Genomic DNA, 24,528 nt, shown 5'->3' with positions numbered 1-24,528 from the left:
GCCCCCATGGGTATTTTCCCACCCTGGCACATCAAGTTTTTGTAGGGCTAGGTACATCCTCTTTCACTGAGGCCAAACAAGGCAGCTCAATCGGAAGAACCTATCCCTCAGGCAGACAATAGCTTTTGGAATGGCCCCCACTCCAGTTGTTGGGGCACTTACAGAGATCAAGCTGCACCTCTGCTACTAATGCAGAGGGGACTAGGTCCTGCCCCTGTATGCTTTTTGGTTGGTGGTTCAGTCTAGGAGAGCCTCCAGGGTTAGTTGACTCTGTTGGTCTTTCTGTGGAGTCCCTATGCACTTTACGGCCCCAATCATTTCCCAACCTCTTCCATAGAGCCCCCAAGCTCCATCCACTGTTTGGCTGTGGGTCTCTGCATCTGTCTGAGTCAACTGCTGGGTGGAGTTCTCTCGAAGGACAGCCATGCAGACTCCTGTCTGAAAGCATAACAGAATATCATTAGTAGTGTGAGAGGAGTTCCTACATTTCTTGTAAAAATGCTACATTTTGGGTAGAAAGGTTTGTGGGTAGATTGGAGTCCCTACCTGCTCCACAGGGTTCCTGCCTGGTTTCAGGAGGTGGTCTCTTCAGGTTTCATATACCCAGTGCTGTAAGTCACAGCTAAGGTCAACCTCAGTGATATTTGGGTGCTTCCCTTATCCCAGGCCCCTGGCACATCCATCCCCCACTTTTCACCCCCACCAGTTGCAGATTTCCATTCTTTCTTGTGGCCATCTGGCCATCTCTCCTGTCCCTTTTCACACCTGATCCTGACCCCACCCCTATCTTCCTACCTATCTCCCCTCTCACCCAGTTCCCTCCCTCTGCCTGCCTCCTATAACTATTTCATTCAGCCTTCTAAGTGAGAATCAAGCAATCTGACTTAAGCCATCCTTCTTGTTTAGCTTCTTGGATCTGTGGAGTGTAGCAAGAACATCCTGTTTCTTACAGCTAATATTCACTTATAAGTGAATACATGCCACACATGTCTTTTGGGTTCCAACAATCTGACTGCAAAATTCATGATGTCTTTGTCTTTAATAAATGAATAATATTCCATTATGTAGATGAACCACATTTCTTTATTCATTCTTCAGTTGAGGTTGTTTCCAGTTTCTGACTATTAGTAAAACTGCTGTGAACATAGCTGAGCAAGTGTCTTTGTGGGATGGTGGTGCATATTCCAGGTATATGCCAGGAGTGGTGTAGCTAAGTCTTGAGGTGGAACTATTCCCTGTTATCTAAGAAACTGCCGAATTGATTTCCAACACAGTTGTACAAGTTTGCACTCCCATCAGCAATGGAAGACTGTTTCCCTTGCTCCACATCCTCGACAGCATGTACTATCACTTGGGATTTTTACCATAGCTGTTTCTGACCTGTGTAAGATAGAACTTCAGAGTTTTTCTGATTTGCATCTCCCTGACGACAAAGGACTTAAAACATTTCTTCAAGTGTTTCTCAGCCATTTGAGATTCCTGTTAAGAACTCTATGTTTGCCTCTGTGCCCCATTTTTAATTGGGTTATTTGGTGGTGTCTAACTTCTTGAGTTCTTTATAAATTTTGCATATTAGTCCTCTGTTAGACTGTAGGTAAAGATTCTTTCCCAATAAAAAATAGGCTGCCATTTTGTCCTATTGACAGTGTCCTTTGCCTTACAGAAGACTGAGTTTTATGAGGTCCCATTTATCAGTTGTTGATCTTAGAGTCTGAGCCTTTGGTGTTCTGTTCAGGAACTTATCTTCAGTACCTTGTGAATAAGCTCTAGGCTATTCCCCAGTTGATATTCTATTAGATTTGGTGTATCTGGGTTTATGTTGTGGTCTTTGATACACTTGGACTTGAGTTTTGTGGAGGGTAATAGATATGGATATACTTGTATTCTTCTACATGCAAACATTCAGCTAGACCAACACCATTTGTTGAAGATACTTTCTTTTTTCCATTGTATGGTTTTGTAAAAAGTCAGGTTTCTGTGGGAGTGTGGGTTTATTTTAGGGTCTTTGATTCAATTCCATTGATCAAATGGACTCTTCATACACCCATACCATGCTGTTTTTACTACTATTCCTCTGTAGCGTAGTCTGAGGTCAGGGATGGTGATGGTACTTCCTTTTATTGTTCAGGACTGTTTTAGCTAGCTTGGATATTTTGGGTTTTTTTTTTTTTTATATGAAACTGAGACCTGCTCTGTGTTGGAATTTTAATGGGAATTGCATTGAATCTGAAAACTGCTTTTGGTAAGATGTCCATTTTCACTATGTTAATTCTACTGACCCATGAACACTGGAAATTCTTCCATCTTCTGATATCTTCTTCAATTTCTTTCTTCAGTGACTTGAAGTGCTGATCATAAAGGTCTTTCAATTGCTCAGATAGAATATTCATGTCTATTGTAAAAGGGCTTGTTTCCCCAAATTCTTTCTCAGCTCATTTATCATTTTAAAAGGAGAGCTGCTTGTTTATTTTTAGTTAATTTTGAATCCAGTCACATTGGTGGAGGTGGTTATCAGCTGTAGGAGTTCTCTGGTAAAATTTTGGGCATAACTTGTGTATATTAACATATCATCTGAAAACAACAATACTTTGACATCTTCCTTTAAAATTGTATTTCTTTGATTTCCTCTAGTTGTCTTATTCCTCAGGATGGAACTTCAAGTACTATATTAAATAGATAGGGAGAGAGTGGGAAGCCTTGTCTTGTTCCTGATTTTAGTGGAATTTCTTAAAGTTCTTTCATTTAGCTTTGTATTACCTATTGCTTGCTATATTTATTATTTCACAGTATGTGCCTTGTATTTCTGATCTCTCTAAGACTTTTATCATGAAGGGGTATTAGATTTTGTCAAAGGCTTTTTCAATATCTAATAAGAAGATCATGTGGGTTTTTTTTTTCCAGTTTGTTTATATGGTGGATTACATTGATGGATTTTTATATATTGAACCATCCCTGCATCCCTGGGATAAAGCCTACTTGATCTTGACGGATGATGTCTTTGATATATTTCTAGATTTTGTTTGCAAATATCTTGAGTATTTGTACATCAATGTTCATAAGGGAAATTGGTCTAAAATTCTTTATCCTGGTTGAGTGTTTGTGTGGTTTAGATATGAAGTTGACTGTGGCTTCATTAAACGAGTTTGGCAGTGTTCCTTCTGTTTGTATTTTGTGGAATGGTTTGAGGGTATTAGATCTTTGAAAAGTCTGGTAGAATTCTCTACTAAAACCATCTGGCCCTGGGCTTTTTTTGTTTGTTTGTTTGTTTTGTTTTGTTGTTGGAAAATTTTTAATGACTGCTTCTATTTCTTTGGGAGTTATAGGGCTGCTTAAATAGTTTACTTGATCTCAATTTAAATTTGATAAGTGATATGTGTCTGAAAAAGCATCTACTCTTAAATATTTTTTTCTTTTTCTTTTTTTGTAGAATACAGGCTTTTGATGTAAGACCTAAAGGATTTCTTTAATTCTTTGAATTTCCAAGAAATTCTTTGAATTTCCTCAGTGTCATTCTATCTCCCTTTTCATTTCTGATTTTGAGTACTGTTTATTTGAATACTGTTTCCCCATCTTTTTCATTAGTTTGAGTAAGGGTTGCCTATCAAAGAACCAGCTCTTGGTTTTCTTGATGTCTTGTATTGTTTATTTATAACTGGTTGATTTCAGTTATGGCTGATAATTTCCTGCCTTTTATGCTATTTCAGTGTGCTTGCTTCCTTTTTTTCCCAGAGCTTTCAGGTGTACTTTTAAATTGCTGATATGGAAACTCTCTAATTTATTTATAGAGGCACTTAGTGCTATGAAGGAAGTTTTCTCTTAACACTGCTTTCATTGTGTCCCATGACTTTAGGTATGTCATGCTTTCATTTTCATTGAGTCTTTAAATTTTCTTTTAATTCTTCCATGACCCCAGTGATCACTGATTAAAGAGTTGTTAAATTTCCATGTGTGCATAGGCTTTCTGGTGTTTCTGTTGCTGTGGATGTCCGGCTTTAATCCATGGTGGTCTGAAAAAATACAAGGCATCATTTCAATTTTTGTATATCAGTTGAGGCTCGCTTTGTGACCAATGAGACAATAAATTTTTAGGAAAGCCCCATGAGGTTCTGAGAAGGTATATTCTTTTGTGTTTGTGTGAAATTTTCTATAGATGTCTGCTAGGTCCATTTGACTCATGTCTGTTAGTTTCATTACTTCTCTGTCTAGTTTTTGTCTGGAGGACCTGTCAGTTGGTGAGAGTTGGGTGTTGAAGCCTCCCACTAATAATGTGTGGGGTTTGGTGTGAAATTTAAGTTTTAGAAATGTTTCTTTTCTAATGTGGGTGTTTGGGAACATAGATGTTCAGAATTGAGAGAGATTATCTTAGCTGACTTTTCCTTTTATGACTACTAAGTGTCCTTCCCTATCTCTTTTGATTAATTTTGGTTAAAAATCTATTTTATAGACATTAGATATGGCTTTTCCAGCTTGCTTCTTGGGTTCATTTGCTTGGAAATTTTTTCCCAGCCCTTTACGCTGAGGTAATGCTTGTTATTACTGCTGAGGTGTGTTTCTTGTATCTAACAGAATGTTGAATGCTGCTTTCACATCCATTCTCTTAGCCTGTGCCTTTGTATTGGGGAATTGAGTCCATTGATACTAAGATATTATATTATGACCAGTAATTGTATTTTTAAAGAAATTTTAAGAATGTCGTGAGCTACTTTGTGGTTGCTTGGAATGAGCCATCTCTCCAGCCCTGACCAGTAATTGTTAATTCCTGTTATTTTTATGTTGATAGTGGTGGTGATGGTGGTGGTGGTGGTGGGGTGTGTGTGTGTGTGTGTGTGTGTGTGTGTGTGTGTGTGTGTGTGCTTCTCTTGCTTTTGCTGGTACAGAATTACTTACTTCCTGTTTTCTTGGATGTAGTTATCCTCCTGAATTTGGAGTTTTCCTTCTAGTATTTTCTATAGGGCTGAATTTGTGGATAGATATTGTTTAAACTTAGGTTTGTCTTTAAATATTTTGTTTTATCCATCTATGATTATTTAGAGTTCTGCTGGATATAGTAGTCTAGTCTGGCATCTGTGGTTTTATAGAGATTACAAGATATTTGTCAGGCCCTTCTAGTTTTTAGAGTCTCTGTGGAGAAGTTGGGTGTAATTCTGATAGGTCTGCCTGTATATGTTACATGGCCTTTTTCCCTTGCTGCTTTAATATTCTTTCTTTGTTCTGTAAATTATGTGGTTTGCTTATTTATTATATGGTGGTAATTTTTTTGGTCCAACCTAATTTGTGTTCTATCGGTATCTTATATCTTTATAGGCATCTCTTTCTATAGGTTGGGAGAGTTTTCTTCTATGATTTTGTTGAAAATATTTTTTTGTCTTTGGAGCTGGGACTCTTTATCTTCTTCTATTCCTATTATTCTTAGGTTAAATCTTTTCATGGTATCCCATATTTCCTGGATGTTTTGTGTCAGGAACTTTTTAGATTTAACATTTTCTTTGACTGGTATATCAATTTCTTCTAGCATATCTTCTATACCTGAGGGTCTTTCTTCCAGCTCTTGTTTTCTGTTGCCAATGCTTGTCATTGTGCCCGTTCTCTTCCCGTGGTTTTCCATCTCCAGAATTCCCTGTTTGTGTTTTTGTTTGTTTCATTTTTGTTGTTTTTACTTATTGCTCCTATTTCCATTTTCAGGTCTTGAACAGTTTTACTTGTTTTCTTTATATATTTAATTGTGTTGCCCTGTATTTTTAAAGACATTTATTCATAACCTCTTTAAAGGCCTCTATCATCTTTAAACAATTGGATTTCAGCTCACTTTCTTGTGCTTCAGTTGTTTCAGGATATCCAGGGTTTTCTGTAGTAGGGTTGCTGTGCTCTGAAGATGCCATATTGCCCTGGCTTTTGTTGATTGTGTTCTTTTGAGGGTGTTTGGCCATGTGGATGACTTTGGTCTCTGTATGTTCCTGTTGTAGTAGGTATTGGGAGGATGCTTAACCTGGATGGCCCTGGGGTGGCAGGCCTCTGATGGGTATCTCTTTCTTTAACTTGCCTGGGATTTCTGTCTTTGATCAACTCAGACATGTTTGCTTGTCCTTATTCTGTCCGTTACTTTTTTTTCTAAACATCACATAAAATGCTTAGAGATCCTTGTATGTCGTTCCTTTGTTTTCTTTTTATTGGCTATTTTATTTATTTGCATTTCAAATGTTGTCCCCCTTCCTGGTATCTCTTCTGCAACCCCCCATCCCATGTCCCCCCTTTGCCTCTATAAAGGTGCTTCTCCACCCACCAACCCACTCCTGCCTCACCACTTTAGCATCTTCCATGCTGGGGCGTCAAGCCTCCGTAGGACCAAGGGCCTCCCCTCCCATTGATGCCAGATAAGGCAGTCCTCTGCTACATGTGTAGCTGAAGCCATGTATTCCTCCATATATACTCTTTGTTTGGTAGTTTAGTCTCTGGAAGTTCTGGAGGGTCCGGATATAAATGTATTATAGAGTGTTATGGTAAGCCAAAAAGATGTTCTTATTACTTCCCCAGAAGCTTGTAAATGTGCTACCTTATGAGACAATAACATATTAGGTTTAAATTAAAGACCCTCCTTGACATGGAGAGGTTGTCCTAAAGTTTCCAGATCATCCATATATGATTTTTAAATGTATAACATATTTCCTGGCTATGGGAGATAAATACAATGAAACATGGATCAACAGGAGAGTAAGATGAGAAAGATCTGAGGTAAATCGCCAGCTGTGGAGACAGAAAAGGCCATGATAGAAGAATATAAATGGACTTTTGAAGATAGTAAAGGAGAAGATGTGGGCAGACATGAAGAACAGTCAGAAGTAAATCAGGAACAAGTCTTTTGATCCCATCCTGGCTTTAGCCTAGTAGGACTCATTTGATACTTATGGCCAACAGAACTGTAACCTAATAAATGTGTGTTTCAAACTGCAATGTTCAGAGTGCTTAACTTCTAAACTGTATGGGTATAAACTTGTATCAGTGCAGAGCATATTTTATCATGGGCTGTACTTCCATGACTACGAATGTTGAATCATCATGTGCTAATAGTGTTTTTCATTTGTAAAACAATTTTTTTCTTAAGTTTTATAATTGAGTCCTTTTAAAATTGTAATACAGATAATTGATCTTATTTATTTATGAAAAATTCTTTCCAACATGAAAAACCTTTTCATTTTTAACATATTTTTTCAAAAGAGAGTCAAATTTATACTTTCCTTTTGCAATTAGTTTATTCAGTAGTGACAAGATCTTTCAAAATGCTATGTTGGGGATCATATGGGAAGCAATAATGGGGCATACTGCCCTCAAGGGTATTGAAGGAAAAGAATACAGAATGTTATTCACATCCAAAAATAGACTCAGAATACATTGGATTAGATGACATTTTGGAAATGATTTTGTAAGAATGATGGTACTTTATTTTTATAGTCATGTAAATTACATAACTTATGAATTTAAAAATCTCATAGAACTATAGACCAAGAAGAGTTTATATTATTGCAAGTAAATTATCTGAATTTAAAAAATTTGTCTGTAATTTTTAGCCGTCATTTTGTCTTCACATTCTTGTTGTACAGATAACTCTGGTTAATTAAGTTGTTTGCATTGTCTAAAAGTGCCTCAGGTCCTGTTTTTAAGTTGATTTTTTACAGTTCACAACACATTTGATCATTCTTGAATAATCTTCATTGTATACATTGTATACAAAACTCAGGTTTTCTCTGAGACACAAAACAGAGAGCAGAATAAGTGACAAGTATCTGTTCAACATTAGAGATCATCAGACATGTTAGTCTCACATAATTATTCTACTGTTCAATCAGCTGAAAATGTGGATCAAAAAATCTCTAGGCCTTCTCATCCTCACCAGATAGTTATTTTTGCTCCTTGGCTACTGGGTAAGTGGAAAACCTTTACCTCATTCTTTTCTTCTCCCTCCCTCCTGCCCTCCCTCTTCTTTCTTTACTTTGTATTCCTATTTCCTTCTTTGTCCACTTTCCTGGTAGGTTATACTTTCTTCCTTGAACAGCAGAGGACCAGAGAATAGCCTGAATAGTAGCCATTTCTTAGTTTGTATTTGAGTAAATGGCTTAAGATATTTTGACCCATCTTCTTGATTTCTTTGATGTCTGTTGATATGTAGAAGCTAATTTTTCAATGTTCAAAGCACTTAATTTTTATTTTTAGCTGCTTCACCATTCTGTAATTAAATTGTTTCCGGCACTGGATTTTCACTGGGATATCCGCTGCCCCACTGCTCGATACCAGTATATGAAAAGAACAACAAAAACGCAGTGGCAGGTTTCACTTATTTACATATCCAGTTTCACTAGCTTGTTGCTGTGATGAAACACTGACCAAAGCCAATTGGAAGAGGGAAGGGTTGATTTGGCTCTATAGTTGCCGTTCATTATTAAGGGAAGCCTTGACAGGAACTCAAGAACTAGAACTGAAGCATGGGCTATGGAGGAATACTGCTTATTGTCTTGCTTCCAAGTACATATTCAGCTACCTAACTCTCCCTCCCTCCCTCACTCCCTCTCTGTGTGTGTATATACAGACAAACACATATAGACACACACAATATATGTGTTTGTGTGCGTACATGTGCGTGTGTGTGTGTGTGTGTGTGTGTGTGTGTGTGTTTATGGTGCATTGTTTAGTTAGGTTTCTTTTAAGATAGGTTCCACGGTTTTTTTTAACCCTTGGCTGGTCTGGAACTAGCTATGCAGACTAGGCTAGCCTCAAACTCACAGAGATCCTCCAGCTTCTGCAGGAATATTATGTTCATTTGAATGTGTATTATATTTTGTCCTTTTAATTTTAGGTATATAAAGGCTCTATATTAAAAAGATATTTTTAATTAGTGTGTGTGTGTGTGTGTGTGTGTGTGTGTATGTGTCTGGACACATGTGTAAGTCAGAGGACAATTTTTGCAAATGTAAGTTCCTCTCCTCCCATGGTGTGATGCCATAGAACTTATATTATCAGACCAGGAGGCAGGCTTTGCTACCCAATGAGCCATCTTGCCAGCCTTCACAGTCTTTAAAGCAGTGCTTCTCAACCTTCCTAACACTTTTAATGACCCTTTAATACCTTCCTTATGCCATGGTGACCTCCAACCCTAAAATTATTTCACTGCTACTTCATAACTGTAATCTTGCTACTGTTATGAATCTTGATGAATCTGTGTTTTCTGATGGCTTTAGGAGACCCCCATGAAAGGGTCTTTTAACACACAGAGAGGTCATGACCCTCAACTGAGAACCACTGCTTTAGAGTAGTATGCTGTGCTTTTATTATTGTTACAGATGTTGTAAGCGATAATTCGTACACATTTGCCTTGGTTTAAAAAGAAAAAAATTGAAAAAGAAAGTCAAGTTGGGAAGAAATGCACATGTGAACTGCTTAGACTGATCATCAGCCTGTGGCTGGAGAAAAGTTGAATATCATGACAACCTTACAGATAAGACAGAATTTTGTGACCGTTCATTAAGAAGACTTTGATAAACAAGGAGAACTTAAAGTTTTGCTCCGAATTTCTTTCTTGATAGATTGAAAGAATAGTTGCAACTTTAACAGAAATAAATTTAATTGGTGGGAATGGGTAGGTGCATAAAACATCTTTTTAATGCCTCTCTGCGTGCCATTTTATGGATAAAGATCAATCACTATTAAATCATTTGTAGGAGTGGCTAACAATGTGGTACTAGAAGACAGTGAAGGAGAGGCTGAAGGATTAGCTATCTCAGAGCAGTCTTCTTGCTACTGCTATAAAGAAGCGAGCTCTCTCTTCCTCCCTCTCTCTCTCCCCCTCTCTTCCTCTCCCTCCCTCCCACCCCCAACTTGTGAACAATTACTTGTTTTGAAAGAAACAATCAGGAATCTTAAGTTAAAGTTAATTAATTGACCATTTAAAAGTGCAGAAGTTGGCTTGTTATAATGGAAGGGAGTGTTTTCTATTTTATGATTTTAATTGCCACTTTCCAAGTTTGCTCTAGTCCTGTCCATTCCAAGTCTCACACTACTTCCACCACCTAGAATTCATGGTAACCAATGCAGAACCTTTTTTATGTTCCAAAATAGAAGCTCCACGGTAGAGGTTGTTGTTAAAGGTTAGCCTGATGACATCATTAGTTAGCTAAAGAGTTCACTGGTTACATTGTCTCATTTCAAGCTAAGGACTTTAAATTCCAGGTTTGCACATTGCAATGCTTCTTCCTTTCCCATCCTCCAGGGGGCAGTGACCAGGAATATGCCTCTTAACCACAGGCTCACAGATCAGCACCAAACCCGTTCCTGGGAACGTCAGATTTGTCTCAGTAGCCAGGGCCTCAAACTGAGTCTGCGCAGACTGTAGCTGTCGCGTAAGCGCATGCGCCTTGCGGAGAGTCCGGCCCTGACGGCTCTGGGCGGGTCTTGGGCTGCTCCAGTGCTTTAGGGCCCAGGAGCTGTGGGAGGAGCCAGCGGCCTCACCGTGGTAACCGCTGTGCCGCTGCCGCCGCCCAGCCTTGCAGGCCTCGGGACTGTCACCGCCTCTGCTTTGAGGGTACTTTGGCCCGGTCCCCGGAAGTAGCCCTTCCAGATTCTCAGACACTCCCATTCTCCCCACGCTGCTGCTGCCGCCGCCATGCAAGGCGAGGACGCCAGATACCTCAAAAGGTGACGACCGGGGCTCCGCCCTGAGCAGGTCCTCAGGTGTTTCCCCCTTCTGACCATAGGCTGTCCTGGGGCAAAGCTGGTTGTGAGAAGGGGTGGGGAGCAGGGAAGGCAAGAAAGAGAAGAAAATGCTGGGGTGGAATAAAGGGTGGACTCTGCGGGGGCGCGAGGTCCTTAATTCACTTTGGCTTGGGGGACATCCTGACAGTATCTGATGATGTCCTTGCTACATTCTTCTATAACCGCATTGGGAGGCAGGTTGGGCAAGGCAAATCCCATATTTCCTGGGTTTGGTTTTTTGTTTTGTTTTTGTTTTTGTTTTGTTTTCTTTTATTCCTGCCCCACTCCCCTGGATTTCACAATAGATAAATCCCAGGGGAGTTTGAAAATGAATTGTGTCACATCACCGATTTGTGTTCAGTTTGAGATTCATAAATCATGGCGGGGGGTGGAATAAAGGCAGACGTGGTGGTTTTTGCTTTATGCAGGGCTGGATTGAGATGTTGTGTCAGCTGTTCTTGGCCTATTTCACCCACTTGATGGTCACATCCACTGTATAATTTCTTTAGGAAGTTCATTATTATTAAGACCTTGGCATGGAAAAGCCTATTTAAAAAATACGTATGATATCAGCTACAACAAAGAAAAAGTAAATTTTATGAGATTCCTTAACTTCTATCAAAAACAAGATCACCCATGGTTAAAAAAAAATATCTCTCACTGGACCAAGTATGAGCAAGCAGTGAATAAATGAAAGAAAATGCTAATTTGAAGTCTCTATTTTTGGCTAAAGCTCTGTTGCTAATCCACTGCACAAAGCACATAATTTTTTTTGGAACATAATTACTTCATATGAAAATCAGAGACATTACTTTCAGGGGTTCATAAGGACAAAATATGAAAATACTTTTGAAAGAGAAAACATGCCTGTTAGGTGGTGACATTATTTTAAGTCCTAATAAAATTTGTTGAGAGTATTTTTCCTATACTTGAGAGGGTTCTAGCCATCACAGAAATATCTCACAAGTGTTAGTGGACTCTTAAACATAGTCAAACAATTGTAAGATAAATCAACTATACTGCCTTTACAAGACAAGGGAAGATAGTGCTTTGTCTTTTTCACTTTATATCCTTAATGAAAATGGCAAATGAGAAGACATTCAATAGAGATTTGGAATATGTAATCAAATATACAGTCAGCGCTCATTTCCAGCATCATTTTGTGAACAACATATACACATGTACATTTTTCCCCCACAGACTTTGTTTTGACAAATACAATAAATTTCCTAATTTCAACTTTAAGCCTAAGGTTGTTTTAAAGAAAGTGATGCTATTAATAGCATTTGCTGATTTCCATATAATATGATTGTGTCAGATGTGGTTTTACTTAGGATTATTGGACTAGTGGGCACCCTCTCTCAAAACCACATCATCTAGAAAACAATAAGTACAACTGATCAAGTCACTGTGTTGTCCTAGAATCTGGAAAAAAGGTTGCAAAAACATTGTTCAATTTTGTCTAATTGTGACAAAAGTTTGCGTTGCCTTCACATTATATATATGCATACACACATACATGAGATTTCTATATATGACATACAGATGTAATGGGAAAGGCAGGGATTTGATGGATATGGTATGTGTGATGCTTTGTTCAAATTTTTCACAGTGTATAATTATGTTCCACTTCTGCTGTGCTGTACTATACTATGTTAACACTTTTTCCCTTTTTTTGTAACTGAATAATGTATATTCATTGCACAGATATATTACAAAATGTTCAAGCCCAAGTGTTGATAGATATTCGGGGGGGATTGTGCCTATTGCCCATTAGGAATAATGTTACTGTCATCATGACAAGACTTTGTTGAACACTTCTCTTCAGCCATTAACTGTATACATAAACATGGGATTGCAGGCACATGATGTAATTCCATGTTGGACTCACTAAAGAGCCAGCAAGGGGCTTTCCTCAGGGTCTGTACCTCATGTGCACCCTTGTGTATGAGGGACTTTCCTCAGGGTCTGTGCCTCATGTGCACCCTTGTGTATGAGGGGCTTTCCTCAGGGTCTGTGCCTCATGTGCACCCTTGTGTATGCAGACTCCAGTTCTTCCCACACTTTGCCAATGCCTATTATTTTCTCTTTGTGTTTCATGAGTTTGCTCTGTAATTGTAGCTATTCTAGGGGCTGGAAAGTGCTGTCTTGTTCGGCTTTGATTTTCAGTTCCTAATATTACCAAGAAAATTGAGTTCTTTTATCCTCCTTAGTCATTTGTCTTTTTTTTTAAGGTAAAAGTTGTTATTGAAATATAATATAGTGTGTGTGTGTGTGTGTGTGTGTGTGTGTGTGTGTGTGTGTGTGTGTGTGTCATTATTTATAATGCAATTTTCAAACATTTGTCCCAGTCTTTGGTTGTCTTTTTACTGTGTTGAGTATGTCAGTACTGTCAACAATTTTGATTTGTTGAAATCTAATTTATTAATACTTACTGTGGCTTTTGAAAACATATTTAAGAAACCATTGCTAAATTCAAGGTCATGAAGCTTCCCCTTATGTCTTATAGTTTTAGCTCTTACATGCTGATATTTTCTCCACTGGAGTTAATTATTGTATATGGTGGTTAAGAATATCTAATCTTCTGAGCATCCTTTGTCAGATTGTTTTTCTCTCCATTGTTACCTGGAGCATCCTTGTTGAATTAACTGACTGTAACTATCAGTCTTCCCCCCAACCCCCACCCCTGCACTGTCAGACCTCCTCAACAGATCTATTAATATGCAGATCTTCTTGAGCTAGTAACTTTGTGCTTCCGTAGGGAGTGTTTACATTGAGACATGAGGTGTGAGTCCTACAACATGGCTGCTATTTTTCAAGATTGCCTTTGTTATTTAGGGTCTTCGTTTTCACGTAACATTTAATATCATCTTTAACTTCTCCGGGCTGTCCGGGCTTTGATAGGGGTTCTGCTGACTCATGAGTCATCTGGGGAAAATATTACTATCTGAATACGTTATCCAATCCTTGAGCATAGGATGACTTTCTCTTTTTTAGCTTATATGTAGAAACCAGGTGAAATTTCTGGATGCCCTGTGAGATTTAACCTTTCTGAACATTTCTGCAGGAAAGTTAAAGGGGGGAATATTGATGTGCACCCATCAGAAAAAGCTCTCATTGTTCAGTATGAAGTGGAAGCTACCATTCTGGGAGAAATGGGGGATCCAATGTTGGGAGAGCGAAAAGAATGCCAAAAAATGTAAGTTTCCTTCCTTTTGTATACATTATGGAAATAGTTTTTATATAACCTGTATATAAATGATAAATAGTATTTTAATCTTCATAGATAATAAATGCTTATAAAATCCTTCTGGACTACTTCATCTTATTCAAGGAAAGATTGCATTCAATCATATAAATATGGAATATATTCTAGAGAAAGTAAAGGTTTTATAATGTTAAGTGAAATTAATTACAAAAGATAGGTTTGTGTGGGACTTCTTGCTTAATTTAGAAATTTGGAATCTTGGAAAATCCTGTATTCTTTCTTCCATAGAATTCCTGGGAGTGGTGTAATGTTCAGAAGTTTCCAAAGAGGCACAGATTTTGAATTAGCTCCTGGAAGCTTCCTAGTCCTCTGAATAATGCCAGCATATGACAAGCTCTTTTTTAACTGCTTTTAGATCCAGAGTCCTGCTCACTTCCTTTTATGGTTTTGAGGGAGTCCCTCAGGAACTATTTTTTTTTTCCATTCTTTTGAAGTTTTGTTTATAATTATTCAACCTTCCTTCTGTAACTTTATGCTAGCAGAGAAGATTTGATATCACTTAGTGTTCTCTCTCAACCCTCTTCCAGCACATTTTTACACATGTGAAAGACTGGTTCTTAAACGGTCTGGGAACATTGCTTCCCATAGAGGTATTGTAGGTTGTCATTGTAAGATGGTCCCATAGGCAGTAAGGTGGGATACTAAGCTAGGATGCTGTAGTTGAAAAGCCCTGGCTTGCTGCACCCTATGAAGAGAAAGAAGTTGCTTGGTGGCTCAGTTCATTGTCCTCATTGGTTTTCTGTTGGCATCAGGAGACTTACATTAATGACTCGTATTAAAGATAAATGAGTTCTCCAAACTATACAAGTCTAGAAAACTATGTGCATGCTCACACTGTAGTCCAGCTAGCTCACACTGTTTTTGTTTTGGTTTTTTTTTTTTTTTTTTTATGTTTTCTCTTGTTTGTCATTGATTACCTGAAGTTATATGGATGAAGTGCTAATGAACATCTCTTGAGATTTTATTTTATCTTTAACTTTAGAGTCTCATGACCTACACTTCAGGAAAGGAGTATTTTAGTACTAAGGGATATACTCCCTAGCAAAAGGTGTATCACACTTACTAACAAAAGCTGTTTCATACTCACTAGAAAAACACTCATTAGAAAAAGGTGTATCATTTACTAGCAAAAGTTGTGTCACACTCACTAGCAAAAGGTATGTACCAAAAGACACTACCAAAAGAAAAATGTGTTTTGTTAACTCAAGAGGTTTTGTTGCTGGTGAAGAAGATAAATCTATATAAATTGAGATAGATGTGGCATAAACTGTCAGTCATGACATTGGAGAAGTCAGTGATGTCCTAGAACCAAAAATGTGGCATATCAGCCTTTTGCATTGCTCAGAGAGATGGTATAAGCCATTCTCAAAAGTTCAACTTTATGAAGATTTCATTTTGAGAAGCTGATTGTTATGGTATAGAAATCTTGCAGGTGATAGTTTGTTAGTGTTTAATAGATGTTGAGTGCTTAACAAAAAGTACACATGCTGATTAAAAGCAGTACAGTAGCCACAAATTATTTGAGTTTATATAGACTAAACTGGGTTGCTAATATATAGGGTGATAAAAAGTAGATCTAGAAGAGATTGCAAATCATTCTCATAGCAGCAGATACTGGTAAGATTGTATTGACATGAATTTTTCAGTCATAGCTTGTAATAATAAAATGGATGCCATACCATAAGATAACATACATTTTATATTATCTGAACACAGGCTCATGTAATATCTAGTAACTGTGTTTTTAGATACTTGCATACATAAAAGACTACATGCATATATTTATAGAAACTTTCACCAAAATAGCCAACAATTGAAAGCAACCAAACTATTATTTCATAGTGAGTGGACCAACTGTGACACCTCCATAATTATTAAGTACAAAAAGACCCGGAGGAACCCTACATGCATATTGTTAACCAAAAGAAGTCAATCTGGGAAATATACTTACTCTACATTCCAAATGTCTGACATTATAGAGGAGTTAGATTGCCATGGTCAGGGAGAGGACATTTCAGAGAAATAAGGCGTTTGTGCATGACACTATAAGACATTTCTAAACACTCAGAGACAAAGAGTGAACACTAAATAACTATGGCCCTCAGTTAATAATTGAAGTATGAGTATTAGCTCCTAGCTAATACTAGGGCTCAGTTTTTGTGTTCTGTGAGTTTTGATAAAGATAATAACTATGCCACACAGACACCAAGTGGTAATCATAGAAGTGCACAGTGGAAACTGGGAGAAAGGTGAGCATGTAATCTGTACTTTGTAAAGACCTTTTCTAGGAAACTAATGCACCCCAAAAGCCTAATAGAAATGTAAAGCTATGTTTAGTGAGTTTGCTTTGTTTTGTTGGATAGTCTCATTGCATAGCCCACACTGACCTTGATTTTGAGGTCATGGTTCTGCTTCAGTACCACTTCCAAGTTCTAGAACTGAGTTTTCCTATCATGCCTAGCTATTGATACAGCTCTCCCGTGCATCTTCTTGATTTATTGAGAAAGATGCATTTTCAGGATTCCTTGTTAAAATTAAATATAGAGCTTTTAGGGGTTATTTCAATGGACCATCCTTGCTATATCTGCCTTACAATGTTCAGCTAGAACTGTCCAAAATAAAGTTAGTTATTTTAAACACTTAAAAGTTATCAACAACAAAACCAAGTAGATTTAAGACAAAATAAGATAAAGAATGTCATTCTAGCTAATCTAAACTGGGAAGAATATCTAAGTCTTGCTACTGGACTGAATTCAGAAGTCATCTGTGTCTAAATACTGGCTTCCCAGATGCTGAGTTCAGAGTATTTCTGTAGATTCTCTTCCATGTCTCTCTGTAGTAGCTTGCTATCTTTCTATAAAATAACAAAAATAACTTATCTTCACAAAGAAGTAATTTTATACAGTGAGTCTTTGGTCATTTTCTCCTTCTGAATATAAGTCTTGCATTAAAGGACTTGATGATCCTGATTTTATATTTTCCTAGTTCTCTTCCATGCCATGAATCCCTGAAAACAGGACATTGTGTTTTTCGGCACCATCTTTTTTTCATAGACTCATAGTAACTATCCTGGACCAAGTATCAAAGGAAGCAAGTCCGGAATACCTCAGAGTATGTCTGGCATGTGCCAGGTCCTGGGTTCCAGTCCCAGGACTGCATGTAAAGAAAAACTTGGAAACGCTGTTATATTTAGGCATAAATTATATCATTTGTGGCAGTATGTATTTCATATTCAGTAATAAGATTTTTATGTCAGAAGCACTGCCTCAAACAGGACTTCTAAATAGCATGTCCAGAAAGTCTAAGAGATTTATATTGCTTTCAATTTATATAAGCCTAACTATATATAAATCTTAATTTTAATAAGATTCTTTGGCCAGGTATAGAGTCTGTATATAATTTACAGATCACCTTAGAGCAGTATTATTGAATCTGTCATGTACTTCTATAATTCCGAACTGGAACTTGGTATGTGCTTGCAGCATCCGTCTGAAGAGTCTCAATGCTAACACAGACATAACTTCTCTGGCCCGGAAAGTGGTTGAAGAATGTAAACTCATCCATCCCTCAAAGCTAAATGAGGTAGAACAGCTTTTGTATTATCTACAGAACCGCCGGGACTCATTGTCAGGAAAAGGTAAGGGAAGGAGGCTGGAATTTTAAATGCAATACCAAAGGCAAGTGTTTGTCATTGTCAAAATATTATATTTATTTTATATGTAATACAGCTTAATACAGTACAGTATAGTATGAAAGTACATAGTTATGAAAGCTGTATTCAGTGTGGTGGTGAGTTCTTATCAGTGTTAGGATGAACAGACATATGTATTTGCTTCCCTACATTGGAGGTTTTATGCTTCTGCACACAGTGGTCAGTCTGCTTCACTGGATGTGTTGGAATAAGGGGGTAAATCCACCATAACTACTGTAGATTAATAAAAGGCATATTTAGGGTAGAAAATATCTTCTCTGTTCTAATTAGCCTTATATTTTCTAAATTTTCTATTTATGCATATCTATAATTTGAGTTGAATTATGTATTTTAAGCATTACTATGTACATGATAAATATCACATGCTTTCCATGGCCCTAGGATATTACGCTCACGCCTTTTGCTTAGGGAAGTGTAGCGTTCATCATTATCTTTGTTCTTGTCATTTTCTGTCCTCATTTCTCACAAAAAGAACTGGGTTGTTAATGTTTCACAACTCAGAAAATAAAAAAGATAGTTTCAAATAAAAATGGAAACACATGTGCAAATGGATTATTGAATGCTTAGTGATTAGAATGTACTATATGAAAAATATAAAAACGTACTCATTATATATGGATAAAATAACAAGTCAGTATTATTCCCTTTCTGCACATTAATAGTTGGAGATACATGTTTTACTGTATTATTGAAACTATATCTAAATGATTTAGTTTTTTTGTAACTTTTTATTCTTTATAATTTAGAGGCAGAAGCCTCACCATAAAAACAAGGAAAGAGGACTGTAGCAAATTTTGACACTATTATTCATCCCCTTGAATGATAGTTCTCTTTGCTCATTAAACTACTTTTATAATATATTATCTGAGACAGACAGAATTTATCTGTCACAGACACTGCCTCTTCAAGAATAAGGACTAATCTTGTTTAATTCATTATTTGTTTATATCTCCTTGGGACACCAGGCTTCCCTAACATTTTTATTGTCAAGAGCATGTTTCTCATTTCTTATTGCTCATACTTCATAGCAGTATTTCTTTTTATTAGCATGCAGTAATTGCATGTAGTAGTTGTATGTATTAATTGTGTACAGCCAGGGTTTGTATTAGGACCGTTTGAATGTAACGCTCACTTATCTCTAATATCCTATCATAATCCCTTGCCCATCCCCTTTTCCTTACCAAGCAGTCTCCAGTAAGGATCAAATCTCTTACATGTATATTTATTTGTAACTATCCATCTTTTGATACTTTTCTAATTTATTTATCTTAATGTAGGCATGTTTTTGTTTAGAATATGAAAATATGCCTTTAGCTGAATAGATGAATAACAAATGTAGTACCTCTGAATGCCTCTTTGGGAATGAATGAGGATTAAGTTGATGTAAATATCAAATATTTATCTTTTAATTTATATTCTTTATTTCACTTTTCAGACAAAATCATTCACTCGTATTTATTTCAGCTTATAATTTTGGCTATTTCTTAATATTCGTGGTTAACTTTAGTTTTTATATTATTTGGTTTTTTTTTTAGTCATACCATGTTTTTTAATCTTGCTGATGTATCTGATTGCATCATTAGAACAAATTAGAACAAATAGCTGAATTTTATATGGAAATATTTTATTTTATGCATTGAGAAAAATTTCTTCAAATATGTAGTTTTATATCCCCAGCTTAGGCAGTATTAAACTCAAGTACTTAAAATAAAGAGTCACTCTGAAACCCTTAAAACCTAATTCTCAGGATTTTAAAAATCTTTTTACAGAAAAAAAAGAAAAATCAAGCAAGCCTAAAGACCCACCTCCTTTTGAAGGGATGGAGGTAAGACCTGTGAATTCTCCTCTATTGAATGAAAGACCTTCAGCTTTTACTGTCAGCAATGCATATAGCCTTGTCCTTCACGTGTGGAATTTGAAGTGACTCAGTTTAGAGATACTGAAAAATCAATTCGTAATTGATAAAACAAAAATTGGCAGTAGTGCTTTACAACACATAATTTTAATTTTATTAAAATAAGTGGCAAAGTATTCTGAATATTTTGAAGTAAGTTTCAAAATATTTAATCTTTTATAGTAGGTTCAAATTACATGAAAATACATTGAGAGACAAATTGTAGAGTTTATATATGTTCCATTTTATTTTGCTTATAGTTTTATATCAGCATTCTAGTATACCAAGGCATAAAAATTTTTATTTACATCTCCATCACAGCCCTCTCCCTCCCCTCTTCCCAGTCTCATCCTTACAAACTCTTTCCACTATTGCCCCTTCCTCTTCTTCTCAGAGAAGGCAAGCCCCACATGTGTACCACTCCACCCTGGGGCATTAGTCTCAGCAGGACTAGGCACATCCTCTCCCACTGAGGTCAAGGTATGGAGAAAAGGGGGTCCTAAGACAGGAAACAGAGACCAAGAGAGCCTCCAGGTCCATTCACTTGTTAGGGGACCCACATGAAGACCAAGTTGCATATTTTCTACAAATGTGTAAGGCATCTAGGTCCAGCTCCTGCATGCTCCCTGGTAGGTGGCCCAGGTTCTGTGAGTCCCCAGGGTCCCAGATTACTTAACTCTGGGTCTTTTTGTGGTGTTCTTGACCCCCACAGACTTGCTCACTTCTGTCTCCCACTCTTCCATAAGAGCTCCACCTAGGTCTCTGCATCTGCCTCTATCAGCTGAAACCTCTCAGGAGACAATTAATGCAAAGTTCCTGTCTACAAGCATAGTAGAGTATCATGAACAGTGTCAAGGATTGGCCCTCTCACATGGGATGGGTCTCAAGTTGGGGCAGTCATTGGTTGGCCCTTCCCTCAGTCTGCTCAATCTTAATTTCCCCACATCTTGTAGGCAAGACAATTTTGAAGGTTTTGTGGGGAGATTAATGTCTCCCTAAATTTTCTAGCTACAAAAAGATAGCTATTATCTGTTCTTTGCTTGTTGCTATGATACGTAATATATTGATCACAAAATACCATCCATCCGACAGTGATTCTGTCCGTGAGAGCTGCTGAGTGCTTCCTACCTGTGTTTCAGATTGATGAAGTAGCCAACATTAATGACATGGATGAGTACATTGAGCTCTTGTATGAAGACATTCCAGACAAGGTTCGGGGTTCTGCCTTGATTCTACAGCTTGCTCGAAATCCTGATAACCTGGAAGAGCTGTTATTAAATGGTGATTTCTCTTTCTAAATATTAAAAGTAGAGAGATCATGTAAAACAAACCTACTCTTGAAGTTTGTACTGAGATCTTAAATATTTTATGCGTGCAAATGCACATATATATGTTTTTCATGTCTTAAATATTTAATTTTGCATTTTAATTTTCTCTTTTTATGTATTATGGATGTTTTTAGTCTATTATTTATCTTCCTCTCCTTCTCTCTTTACATGGTAGGTCTATTTTTTCAATCTTTTCTTTTCACCCTGCTTGTGTATTTGAATCATAAGACTCTGTTAGAACTAGCTTATTATGACTGGATCACCATAGGTTCTTTAATCCGTTTCTGTTTGTTGGTGTGTTTAGTCTGTTTAACATTGGTGTAATGCTTATAAGGTAGTCTTTCTCATTTTGTATTTGCTATGAATGACAAAACTTTTAACATGTTTTTGGTTAAGAACTGTTTTATCATAATTGTTAACCATTTTTTACTCTATGTTTTCTTCCATCATCGTTTTCTTTTTCTGTGCTAAGTATTTTCTAGTTTACTATTTGAAGCTAATTTTCTATAAATACGGTTTCCTGAGTTATCTTAGTGATGCCTTGACATTACTTTGACAGTTTCAAACAATCTTGTCCAAATTAATGCCTACCTAATTTTATCAGCAAACAAAAATTTTTTCTAATACACCATTTGGCTCTTTTCCCCTCCTCACTCCTTTGTACTGTAATACCAATGACATTTCTTGCATATGTATAGAGTATGTGCATATCTATGTGTGTGTTCACAAGTGCATGGGCACACATGTTCATAGAAGTATGCATTCTCATATGTGTGTGTAGAGGCCAGTTTTGCGTGGTCAGTGTCTGCCTTATATTTGTCTTTCAGTTGGACCAGAGCTGAAGATAGGATTAGTCCAGCTAGTCCGCTTGTCCCATGACCTACCTTCTAAGCCCTGGAATTATATAGGCAGGTTACTGAGGGAGTCCTTACAGGGGTCTGTGGAGAGGTGAGAGTGAAAACTCTGTTCAGGTTGGTTTCATCAACCTGGATCAAATGTGGGGAATCTGACACTAGGCTGTTTATTGTCAGCATATTAAAAACACAGCACAATTTGGGAAAAAGTTTCCAGGCAACACTCATTCCCATTCGGGGTGCACAGAAAAGCTTAGATGTGACTGCATAGAAACCCTTTACAAAGTACTTGTGAGCATGAGGGCGGGTTCTAGAGCTAGAAGGCCTAGAATCTAGTGTGGTCTCTTGAGTAAAATAGCATAGAGTTCAGCCATATATGTGACACCTCCAAAGGATGGGTCCCATTAGGTGGGAGCTAGAGACTGGTCTAAGAAGGGAATCGTCTGGGATAAGCAAGCATTCTAGGTGAGTCTGTTGCTGCAGAGAGCCAAAAGTCACCAATCGTTAACAATATCCACTGCCAGCTTTCTGGGTGGAAATCCCTTTGAGGAGAGACCTGTGTTTAGCATCCTGGTTCCCTGGTACTCTGTGGGTATAAGGAATTTTGTGCCCCCATCAGATGACAGGAATTCTCTTGCAGTTTCCATGTGTCATTTTTCCATCCTCATGTCTACATGCTTTCTGAGGTGAATCTGCTTATCTTCCTGATGATGCCGTGTGGACACACATCTGTGTTTCTCTTCAGAATTAGTCTGACCATGACCATGGTCAGTTTAAGTGTTGATGTCATTCAGGGGTGTACTTGGAACGTGTTCACTTGATCTTCATCAAGCATGGCATTTTAGCTATTATTTCATTGCACACTTGCATGTTTCTGGGGCTTCAGCATGTATATGCTGGGGTGTTTGTTCTCTAGAGATCTCAGGGTCTGCTCATTTAACTGCCTTCTCCTTTTCCTTCAGACTAATCTAAAACGTTTGTATTAGCTTTTCCTGTGTCATGTCTGCTGCTGAGATTCCCAGTGAATTTGTATTTTAGCTTTTGTACCCTTCATTACAGGATTTCTGCTTGTCTTTTTTTTTTTTTTTTTTTTTTTTTTTTTTTTTTTTTTTGATAATTGCTGTCTCCTTGATAAACTATCATTCTCATTTTCCCGCATACCTGCCTTCAAATAAGTAGAAATGGTTCACTTCAATTTTTACATTCATGGTGTCTGCTTGGGTCTGGGACAGGTTTTCACAACCCAGCTAGATTCCTGCACATCTCAAGGATGCCCCTGTTTTCACCCCTGGGAGCAGGTTAAGGATGTGTGAGGTGCCTGCTGGCATGTTTGGGGGCTGGGATCTGAACTCATGATTTCACAGTAAATGATCCTCACTGCCACCCCACCTCACCAGCCCTTCCTTTAATTTCTAAATGTAATCATAACTGAATTAAATTCCTTGTCTCAGTAGCTCGGTGTCTGTACTTTTCATGGACAGTCTCTATTGATGACTTTATTACCTGAACACGGGCCATTTTCATGGGTATTTCTTCCTAGGATAGTTGTTTCGTTGAAACTTTGGAAGTCATATTCCTGCCACCCTGAGGCTTTTTATTGACGCATTTGTCTGCTGAGTTCTGTGGATTAACTGTGCAGTTGGTATCCCTTCCCCTAGAGAGTCACTGACATATGTGCTCCGTTAGCTCATTTTAGTCAGCAGTGACTAGGCAAAGACTACAAAAGCCCGATGATAGTGTCTCCCTGCCCTTGCTGAAGGCCTCTCTGTGTGTTAGGTGTTGACGCATTTCATACTTCAGACTTTACCCCTAACAATTGTTTCAAATTCAGCCAGAATTGATGGATTAATGGCTTTCTAGGTCTTTTTATAGTAGGCATACAACTGTGTGCCTTTGTGTGGCTTTATAGACTTAAGAAGAATATGTTTGACCCCTTTAAAGCTCCTGAAAATACCTGATTTTTAGCTTTTCTTTTAAAAATGAATAGCCTTTTTGTTAATCATGCTAATAAACTCTTAAGCATCTCTGGCATTATGATGCTACCACAGTGCTTTCCTCCAAATGCCCTGAGTAAAATCAAACTCCAGGACAAGTGATGGTGACTGACATTCTCTGCACCCCATGCCCCCAGCTTTCAGTAAGCAACCTGTGGTGTGGAACCTAGGAGAAGCTTCAGACTGTGTCCTCCTTAGCTCTTGCCTCCTCCTGCACCATGCCTGCCTGCATGCTGCCATGTTCCTGCCTTGATGATAACGGACTGAACCTCTGAACCTGTAAGCCAGCCCCAATGAAATGTTGTACTATGGACATGGTGTCTATTCACAGCAGTAAAACACTAACTAAGACAGAAGTGGGTACAGAGATGTAAATTGAAGTTTCTCCATGTTCTTCAGTCCTTCATTCCCATGTAGTTAGTGATCAGAACCCAGATATCTAATTTGTTATCAGAACCTGACCTTACCTGGGTATCCAAATTTCTCTTGTTACTGTTCCCATGTGCCTGCTATTCCTTCATGGACAGATGCTGTTTCTTCTTCAGGAGACTGTCTCCTGTCCAGGTACACTTCTACACAGTGGTGGGGATGCTGTTTTCTTCTTTTCCATTGCTCTACTTGATGATGCCTGTACCAGTGCAATACTGTTGGTGTCTGTTCTGTAGTTTTATTTGTGCTGTATAGAATTAAATCCAAGGCCAGCACCCATGTGAATACCTGAGGGAGTGTGTATCCCACTTT

The 24,528-nt window shown here is 37.8% G+C and overlaps 1 protein-coding gene across 2 annotated transcripts in view; it reads left to right on the top strand.

The window, feature by feature from the left end:
- The first annotated feature begins 10,493 nt into the window (after positions 1–10,493).
- Positions 10,494–24,528, top strand: part of KIFAP3 (kinesin associated protein 3) — a 110,380-nt gene continuing 96,345 nt past the window's right edge. For both annotated transcript variants that reach the window (XM_080932881.1, XM_080932882.1), the window contains exons 1-5: positions 10,494–10,680; positions 13,805–13,936; positions 17,488–17,642; positions 19,487–19,542; positions 20,751–20,892. In XM_080932881.1, the coding sequence (XP_080789007.1) occupies positions 10,649–10,680; positions 13,805–13,936; positions 17,488–17,642; positions 19,487–19,542; positions 20,751–20,892 (517 nt within the window). In that variant the 5' untranslated portion in view covers positions 10,494–10,648. The remainder of the gene's footprint in view (positions 10,681–13,804; positions 13,937–17,487; positions 17,643–19,486; positions 19,543–20,750; positions 20,893–24,528) is intronic.

This window comes from Micromys minutus (assembly GCF_963924665.1).
Source record: "Micromys minutus genome assembly, chromosome: 1".
Taxonomy (NCBI): Eukaryota; Metazoa; Chordata; class Mammalia; order Rodentia; family Muridae; genus Micromys; species Micromys minutus.
The sequence above is the reverse complement of the archived record's forward strand: the minus strand, read 5'-3'. Positions and strand labels throughout refer to the sequence as shown.